The sequence below is a fragment of the Camellia sinensis genome, chromosome 14 (assembly GCF_055761805.1).
Source record: "Camellia sinensis isolate YWXY chromosome 14, ASM5576180v1, whole genome shotgun sequence".
In the NCBI taxonomy this organism is placed as follows: Eukaryota; Viridiplantae; Streptophyta; class Magnoliopsida; order Ericales; family Theaceae; genus Camellia; species Camellia sinensis.
This window is the reverse complement of record NC_138974.1, coordinates 57,155,340-57,165,645: the sequence shown is the minus strand read 5'-3', so window position 1 is coordinate 57,165,645 and position 10,306 is coordinate 57,155,340. Positions and strand designations below refer to the sequence as shown.

The 10,306-nt window shown below is 32.8% G+C and overlaps 1 protein-coding gene across 1 annotated transcript; it reads right to left on the bottom strand.

Annotated features, from left to right (window-relative positions):
• Positions 1–408: 408 nt before the first annotated feature.
• Positions 409–8,710, bottom strand: LOC145807001 (uncharacterized). Its single transcript, XM_082904896.1, has 6 exons — positions 8,285–8,710; positions 7,595–8,110; positions 7,163–7,352; positions 6,434–7,078; positions 6,143–6,276; positions 409–531 (listed from the first exon to the last, which is right to left on the bottom strand). Exons 1-6 carry the CDS (start codon positions 8,708–8,710, stop codon positions 409–411), a joined length of 2,034 nt encoding a protein of 677 aa, XP_082761022.1.
• Positions 8,711–10,306: the final 1,596 nt, after the last annotated feature.

Below are 10,306 nucleotides of genomic sequence, written 5' to 3'. Positions count from 1 at the left end.
TTATGCTAATTCTATGTGATTGAACTAAAAATATACATGTAGTAAAGGTAAAAAATAGCAATAATATGAATAAAAATTTGTTGCTATTTCAATATATTGACTAAATGTATGCAAACATTGCATGATGATTCTAAACCAAAATCAGGCAACAAACCTGTCAAATAACAAAATCAACAAGCAGATTATCGTAAATTTCAACAAAACTTCCACATAAATTTTCATTCAACAGACAAACAACCATAGGAATATTATAACCATAATCATTAGTTTAGAACACCAAACAAACACATATTATTAAAAAACATAACAGAAACACAAACCACCAAAAACACAAATCTAAAAGGCAAATTGCAATCCAAATTGTAAACCAATTGAGTCCATTGGTTTCAATTCAAACATGCAATAAACCTAGTACTCATCACCCTCATCATCTTCTCTTTCAGCAGACTGAGCCCCACCTTCCTCATAGTCCTCCAAAGTAGCCAAGTCCTCCCTAGCCTCAGAGAAGCAAACAAAAATCGTATCAATGTTCTAGGGAAAAAAACTAGGGCTAGATGATAAAAATTACATCTAAACACAGAATTAAAAAAAAAATATAACAGATCTTGAATTCATGAGTAAATAACATCCACAACATGTTCAACTAGCATGTATTCATATCACCTCCAACAAAAACACAATTAAAAAAATAATAATAATAAGTTTTAGAACTCTTACTAGAAAATATAGAGTGGATAAATATAACATAATCAAGTGAAGAAGAAACAAACTAATTACAATAGAGGGATACCAATATCAGTTTGTTCCAACAACAATCACTACAATAAAAACACACTATAGTAGTACTACATTAGTAGCATGTTTTTAGAAAATGTCACAAAAATAATATTTAGTAACATGTTTTAGAAAAATGACACAGAATCACAAACATAAAAAGCTCTAGTGACATTCCAACAAAGAAATGTCACATCACTATAATAAAAATGTAATCGAGTAGTATCAATTTTATGGCATTTTATAAAAGAATGACACAAGACATTGTTTTAGTGACATTTATCAACAGATGCCACTAAATTTTAGTAGCAATGGCATTTTTTTTTAAAAATGTCACTAAACTAGGCAAGTGCAAGTTTCTTTATGGTATTAGGTGAAAAGTGTCATAAACAAATATTTTATAGCATTTTGAGAAATGCCACTGAGACAAAAACTTTCCAAGCTACCTAATGGCATTTTTGGAAGAAAGAAAAAATGCCAATATATTTTCAAAATTTTTAAAAAGCACAAAATAAATATAAACAAATAAATTAAACTCAACATAACATGTTTTTTTAACTGTATTTTTCACATGTACAAAATTGATCAACGACTTCATATGACTTAACAGGAAAAATAAAATTTTAAATTGCTCTCATGTACAATGATAAAGTTTCTTGAATTTTAGTCACTATAGTTTTAATTAACTTGATTTTGAATCTGAATTTACGGATTTATCTCAATTTATTTCAATTGCTTATAATTGTTGGGTAAATTACATCAATAATCCTTACATTTTGTTGTTCCATTTATTTTTAATTGACTCAATTTTGACAATTAATTTTATATTTTTTGTCAATTTAGTCGAATTGATAGCATCTTTAGGTCTTTGATAGAAATTTTTCATTGGATCGGTTAAGTTTAAGTCACTGAATTAACCGAGTATTTTGTTTTAGTCCTAAAATGATCACAGATTGCATTTGTCATAAAAAAAAAATATATGCTATCAATTGGACCAATTTGAAACAAAATAAAAAATTCAAGGTTAAAATCGATTAATTAAAATTACAAAGACTAAAATGACATAATAGCCAAAATGTAACGACCCTAATTTTTCATAAGTTATTATTATTATTATAATTATTATTATTTTTTTACCTTATTAATTGTGTGTATACATGAGAATTTAATGTGATAATTAATTAATTTAATGTGATATTTAATTATATATAATTAATCCGTATATTTATATATGTATATATATTTTTTATATATATAAAAGGTATTATATATTCATCTTATATATATCAAAGGTGTTAGGGTGATAATAGAAAATTATGTTGTATAATAGTGTTAGGTTATAATCTTAAGAGGCAAAGAAAAGAAAAGAAAAAAAAATAAAAAAGAAAGCAGAGAGAGAGAGAGAGTTTAATCATCAAAGAAAGTTGGACGATCAAAGAAGAAAGACTTAATGAGCCAGGTAATGTGGCTTCCTCATCTCCAAATGGGAGTGTTCTTGATGAGGGTAGTCCAAAGAAGGTTGGACGACCAAACAAGAAATGATTAGGGTTTTATTTTGGTAACTTTATTAATTTTTCAACTATTTCTTGATTTTTAAAAAAATAATTGTGAGTGCAAAACCTACTTCCTTGATTTATATTTATTTTGTTGTTATTATTGATTTATTTTTATTTATTTGATGTTGGTTTGATATTGTATTGGCATGAAGATGATGGATTACTTTCAATTATTTTGGTTAGTTGTGTATTTAAGGTTTAGGGTTTTTATATATATTTATTTTATGGTTATAATCACACTCATGAATATATAAAATTAAAATAAACTAGAAACTCATAGATAAATTCCGAATACTCCACCATGACTCAAGGAATTGTTGTCTTATTTGAGTGCTGGTGAGAAAAATTATATATATAAAAAAAAAAAAAAAAAAAGTGACGACTATGAGATTGATTTGAATGCCTTAGACTCGGCATTATTATGTTTGTTTTCATGAGTAGATGAGAGGTTGCGTATATATATATATATTTGTTTTTCTTATTCGCAGGAGTAGACGAGTGTTTTGATTTACTCGTTCCATCATTCTTTTCTATGGACATGCATGGATTACACACGTGGTTACTGTTAGCACTTAGTATCTTTTAAAAAATAAAAATTCATGCAGTTTATTTGAAATCTGGAGATATTCATTTGTCTAAATTGTTGAACTTGTGTGCATCCTCGGAGTTGAATATATATATAGGATAATGTTGTGAGAGTTTAATGAAACATATAGCTAAACATTGATGAAACAGGATTCTTGTGTGATAAACTGAGGGAATGTGCAATTTTCTTTTCAAGTTGCTATATTTTTAATTAATTCTCTATCCCTAAACTTCACAAGAATGAACTACGCAAAAACATATCATATGAAGGGTTAAAAATCCTAAGGTCAATAGAGAATACATTCAAGCAAAGAATTATGGATTTAACATTAATTCTAGATGCTTAAAAAATTGCAAAGGGCCTAAAAAAATGATAAGAATAATGAAGAAACATGCTAGTTAAGAAAAAGTCCTGGTATCATACATTACACGGTCTCAACTCCATGGTCGAATTTGGGTACTTAGTTTAGGTCTCCACATTTCTTTTTTCTTTTTACGGCAAGTATATTATTAGTTCCAATGTAATACAAAATTGTAGAAATCTGATGTAATACAAAACATATGACAATTTTTTCTTTATGAAATTTTGTTTTATTTTATTTTTGATTGGAGGAAAAAAAAGAAGGATAAATCAGATTTCATAATTAGCTAATTGATTCTAAGTTTACAATTTGATTTGCCTATTTTGCTTGAATCATACTAGAATTCATCTGTAAAGCAAAAAAGCCTATGGACCTATATCTTCAGTTTCGCTTAGGCAATGTTGGTGAGTTTAGTGAATCAACTCTATTTGAGATTCAACCAAACTCTAGTCAACTCAATGATAATGTAGGTATGCAAGCTTATGTTGCTTGGCCTGCTCCATTTATGGTATATTTATTTTGTAAAAATTAATTTCATTAACAAATTTATATTAACTTAATATAGTTTCAATTACCTTTATATGTTTATCTTTTGGATGCAGATTTTGCAAATTATGGATGCTAGTTGAGAATATTTATACAAGTGATGTTGAGAATTTGGGAATTGAATTTGTTTTGATAATTTGACTCTTTGAAAAATGAATATAACTATGGCTTTTCAGAACTTATGTTTCGAATAATTTTTTTTTTTTTTTTTTTTTTTTTTTTGCTTTAACCTTGTTAGTGTGGTAGAATATTTTATAATTTTAATTATGATTTTTATTGCACTATAAATAAATTTATATTTTTAGATAAAAAAAAATGATTGTGATTTGAATTTTTTTGTTTGTTTTTGATGTGATGATCTTATGGTGGTAATATTTGTTTATTATTATGGAAATATTAGATGTCAAATTAATATAGGACGTGACAATTAATATTTAATTTTTTTATAAAATTGACATAATTTTTACAGGCATTTACGCATGCTTAATTGTGGCTTTTAAAAGTGTCAATGAAAAAAACATATAGGTGGCATTTCGTAATAGTAGTAATAGCTTTGCAAAGTGTCACTAGAATAAGCTTCAATGACACTTATATCCATTTATGGCACAAATGAATTGGATTTAGTGACATTTATAAAGTTGTTAAAAATAACAATTGTGGCATAATAAGCGCCATTAAAAATTCATATAGTGGCATTTTTTTGATTGTAGGTCTTCTTCAATGGCACTTAATAGCCTCACGAATAGTGTCTACCATAACATCAAGGTGTCACTGAAAGTCTTTAGCCTTTATGGTGTAATGGCACTTACAAGTATCACTAAATCTTTTTTTAATGGCGCTTGATAGTGCCACAAATAGTGTCTATCACAACATCAAAATGTCATTGAAAATCTTTAGCCATAATGGTGTAGTGGCATTTGCAAGTGTCATTAAGGTGCCACTAGTATCTACCGTGGCATATGTATAAATGACACTTGTTCAAAACACTACAAGACTAAAAAATGTCACTGAAAGAGTAGTTTAGTGTCACTTTCAAGTGTCACTGAACTAAGAAAATGTTGTAGTGTTTGTTGTTTTTGTTATTATGTTTATTAGTTGAACAATCATTTTTGTTACCATTGAACAATTGAAATAGTCGATTTTCATTTTTTTCAATTTTGTTTTATATTTTCATGTTGCAATGTAAATGTTTACATTTGTATGAAATTTTTTTTAAGGCTAGTTGTATGTTTATTATAAATTGTGAGCATTCACGTTGTATTTTGGTATGAATTTTATTTTTTCGAAGGTTAGTTGTATGTTTGTTATTTATTGTGAACATTTGCATTGTACTTTAATGTGTTTTGTTTTTTCAAAAGTTAGTTGTATGTTTGTTGTTTACTGTGAACATTCACATTATATTTTGATTTTTATTTAGATTTTTTGTTGGGTCATTTTTAAAATTTTCAAATTATAAAAAGGTTCCAAATTCATAATTTGAGATTTTCTCCATGGAATAAAAGAAAGATTTTCTCTTTAGAATGAAGGAGAGATTTTCTCCATAAAATGAGGGACTATTGTTATGTGTTAGTTTCAAAATAGAAACATGTGCAAAAAATTAGAAAGGATAATTTGGTCATATTACATTAAAGAATATTTAATGGAAAACTAAAAAAGAATATGAGTTAGATGGAATAAAACATTTAAAAAGAGAATTTATCAAAAAATTACCCAATAAAAAACTACCTATCATCTTAAAAGATAAATGAATAAATAACTATCTTGCAACTTAATTCAAAGTGCAAAATTGACTATCATAATTAAAATTAAAATGACCAAAATGAGATTTTAGTGAAATTATAAGGGTACTAAAGTGTATTTAATACAATAAAAAATTTTATTACAGAAAAATTTTAAAAATAGTTTTTATGGGTTAATTACATTTAGCACTGCACACATTTACCAAAATCACACATTAGCCCTTTCACTTTCGGTTGTGACAATCAATCTTTTATATTTTAAGTCAATTGTGCAAGTTTGCCCATCTTTTTTTTTTTTTTTTGATCAGCAAGAAGAAATCTTTATTGATGAAATCAAAAACGAGTACATCAATAAAGAGGAGCTCGGAGCTGCATTAAGCTCGGAGTTCCAGTTGGAGAGAATCCAACATAGTGGAAAACCAAAGAAAACAGAAACAAGATACATAGCATGAGAGCAATCTAGTAGCATACACCAAAAAAGGCAGATTGCACACCCCAGCAGGTTGCCCACCACTTAGTACCCAAACCTGAAGCAGAACTAAACTAAACCTGTAAGTTGACCATCTACATTGCAGCTGACCATCAAAATTACAGCAAACAAACCTTCATCTGAATCAGCAAAACTAGCCAAAAACAGTTTGAGAGCCACCATAAATCCAACCAACACCAGAACATGGAGACTAAACTGCAAAACTAATGTCAGGCACATTCTAGCTGCATAAACAGAGGCAGAACTTCCTTACACACAGCAGAGACTATACTGCACAGATTGAGACAAAACTCTGCTGCCTAGCATGCCAATCAAGAGTTTCTGCAGAAGGACTGGTAGGAAAAAATAGGCCTCCTCATATACTTCACTCTCTAAACCCACCTCCCAAACTGAATCTGATACCTTGTAGATTAAATATGAAATCATGAACTGACAGCATATGTTCCTTAAATACTTCCTTAAACCACACAGCCATTTTTAACTTAATCAGATCCGTAATTCCATCCACACTTGGGACAACCTCCTGAAATAAACATTCATTCCGATGTTTCCATAGAGACCACATCACTACAAGAGGAAGGGCGTTACACATCATCCTTTCCTTTTTATTAAGACCCACCCCTGCCCACCATTGAAGCATGTCCTCCACCGAGGCTGGCAGTGCTCCTTGAATCTTCCACCATCTAATCATTTCATACCACACTCTCCAAGCCACTAGACATAATAGAAGCACATGTATGAGAGACTCAGTTCCAGATTTACATAGACAACATTCTACAGATGCACCAGCAGGCAGAACACCAATCCTGTGCAGAAACTCAGCCGTCTTTAGTTTTCCTTTCCAAGCAAGCCATCCAAAAAATTGAACTCTAGGTGGGACATGTTTAACCCAAATCCTTTTGCTAACTGTGCTGTTATTACTAGATCCCTCAACCAAGAGCTTATACATAGATTGAACTGAATAACTTCCAGATTCCGAGGCTTTCCAGACAAGAGTATCTTCTGAGCAACACCTAAGATCAGGACCTGCCTCAATCTGACTCACCAATCTGATTAATTCCACTCTTTCCCAGTCAAACAGCGCCCTTCTAAACTAAAATGACCATTCACCAGCTTCCTCCTTCCTGATCATCATATCAGATAAAGTCACTCTCTTATCAACTACTACCCTGTACAACAGTGGAAATGCATCTTTAAGGCTCAAGTTTTCACACCACTTATCCTTCCAAAACTTGATTCTATGACCATTACCCGCTTTCACCTTACAATTGTCCAGAAAAATAGCCACTAGACTGCTACTCTGTACAGATTATAATAATATATCCTTCCACATTTTAGAACATCTCACATTAGAGATTACTTGAGGGCTCCAACTCCCCTCCTCAATCCTATATTTACTGCTCAAAACTCTCCTCCACAAAGCTTTATTTTCCACGCCAAACCCCCACCACCATTTCAACATAAGGCAACTATTCACTTCATTCACTCTCCTAACCCTAAGCCCCCTTGGTCTACAAGCTTCGCCACTTCCTTCCATTTTACTAGATGAACCCTCCTCTTCAATTCAGATCCCCCCCATAGAAAGGAAGCTTGAAGCTTGTCCAATTCTCTGGCAATCCCCTGTGGCAACTTAAACAATGACATATAATATATAGGCAGCGAGGACATGACAGATTTGATTAAAACAAGCCTCCCAGCAAATGACAGCAGTTTCCTTTTCCAACCAACTAGTTTGCTTCTGAATTTGTCTAGTATAGGCCGCCAAGTTGCTTTCCTACTTAGGTTAGCCCCCAGCGGTAAACCGAGGTATTTGAACGGCAAACATTTAACTTCACAGTTCATCACTAATGCGTACTCAGACATTTCCTCTTCTAGAATACCCACACCACTAATTACACTTTTATGGTAATTTATCTTTAACCCTGATATCAACTCAAAGCACCTCAGAATCTTTTTTACATTCTTCATCTCCATTACATCAACTTCACACAATAACAAAGAATCATCTACAAACTGGAGATGAGTAAGGACTAACCCATCAGAGCCAATCTTAACCCCCTTTATCAGCCCCAGATCCAAAGCTCTATTGAACAAAATGCTTAAGCACTCTGCAGCTATGATAAACAAGAATGGGGACAAGGAATCCCCTTATCTCAGTCCTCTCTGTGGACTGAACTCCTCAGTAGGAGATCCATTGACAAGCATCGAAAGCCTAGCTGAGGTAATACATACCTTAATCCACTCCACCCATTTTCCCTCAAACCCAAAATTAACCAACATGGAGAGTAAGAAATCCCAATTCAATGAATCATAGGCTTTCTGAAAATCTAACTTAATAATCACTCCTTTCCTTCTAGATTTCTTCCAACTGTCAACAACCTCATTGGCCACCAAAACACCATCCAGAATATTCCTCCCTCCAATAAAAGCTGATTGGTTTTCATTTACGATCTGAGGAATCACTGCCTTCAGCCTTGAGGAAAGAACCTTAGACAAAATTTTATACATCGACCCAACCAAACTAATAGGTCTATAATCCGCCAACCCCACTGGATTCTCCTTTTTAGGTACCAAGGTGATGAAAGAGCTATTGATTCCTTTGACCAACTTACAATTCTTATGGAAATCAAACACAAAATTCAGCACATCAGACTTCATTACCTTCCACAGTTTCTAAATACAAGCCAAGTTAAAACCATCTGGACTTGGAGCCCTATTCCCATCACAACCCTTGACAGCAGCCCATACCTCTGCCTCAGTAAACTCTGCCTCCAGCATATCAAAACAAGGACTATCCCTCACTGACTTAAATAGACCTACCAATACAGGCCTATTCTGCCAATCCTCAGAGTATTGCTTCCGAAAGTAAGCTAGGACCTCAAGCTTGACCCTACAAGGATCATCAACCACCACATCACCAACAGTTAGAGTATTGATTTCATTTCTCCCCTGCCTATATTTCACTAACACATGAAAATATTTTGTGTTTTTATCACCATAAAAATTCCAATTAAGCCTCGATTTTTGGAACCACAATCTTTCCACCATTCTTGTTAAATATCCAGCTTTAACTCTAGCCTCTCTTCTTCTACTTTTTTTTGCCTCTTCAAGCTCTCTTTCCTCTGCTAACAAATCAATCATATGAAGCTCATCCTCTACCTTCTTCAACTTAGAATTTACATTACCGAACACTTCATTATTCCACTTTTTGAGTGCTAATTTCAACTCTTTCAGTTTCTAGGATAACCTAAACCCAGCCCACCCCTCCACCTAATGCTCCCTTCACAACTTTTCCACAAAAGGTAAGAATTTTGGGTGTAACATCCAAGCATTAACAAACCTAAAGGGCCTAGGGCCCCAAACTCTCTCATCTTCCATAAGCAGTAAAGGCCTATGATCAGACATGACTCTAGGAAGTCCCCACAACTTCAAATTAAATGATTCCACCCATCTTGGATCCACCAAAACCCTATCAATTCTGCTCCATTTCTCCCCTTCCGTAGCATTACACCATGTAAACCTACGGCCTAATAAAGGCAAATCATTCAACTTACTTCTATCCACAAAATTATTCAACTCATTCATCCCCTTATCCCTCCTAGAGCAAACTTTCCTCTCATCAATCTTTCTAATTTCATTAAAGTCCCCCCTATATACCAGGGCTTAGAATACTCCTCCTTTAACCTTAGAAGGCACTCCCACAGTTTACCTCTTTGGCCCACTTCATTTGGTGCATACACATTGATCAAGACACAATCAAAAGAAAAGAATAATGACCCAGAGAGGAGAACAAACCTTCTATTACAGCAGCAACTTGACATCTAAAAAACTCTTGGATCCCAAATGCATAATAGGCCACCAGCAGAGCCTTCAGCATCCACAGTCATATATTCCATTCTATCCCTAGCCCAAATCTCTTTGATCTCCTTTTCGGACATGGAGGCCTTCTTTGTCTCTTTAAAAAGAGCTATATCAATACCTCTATCCTTCAACAACCTCTTAATTTTACTTTTTTTTTCCTTTCTCTCCAAACCTCTGACATTCCATGTTAGTAGCTTCATCATAACCATTTACACTGAACTCTGACCCCCCAAGATCTTATTAGTCCGCAAGAACTACATCCCCTCCCTTCTTGCTCTATCCTTTGCCTCAAGGTACAAGATTTTGGTCAACACTTCCTCTTCTTTACCTTTGTAGTTTATACCCAACAACTTTCCCATCTGAATAGTCCCCTGAGCCTCTTTAAGCAACGAT

Bases quoted from the DNA above. Each gene is read 5' to 3' on its own strand.
- LOC145807001 (XM_082904896.1), bottom strand. From the start codon at position 8,710: ATGAAGTCTGATGTGCTGAATTTTGTGTTTGATTTCCATAAGAATTGT. The intron at 8,111-8,284 runs GTATGTATTACC...GGGCTGATAAAG, and splicing joins AATGGGTGGAGTGGATTAAG to GGGGTTAAGATTGGCTCTGA. The intron at 7,353-7,594 runs GTAAAATGGAAG...TAATCTGTACAG, and splicing joins TGAAGAGGAGGGTTCATCTA to AGTAGCAGTCTAGTGGCTAT.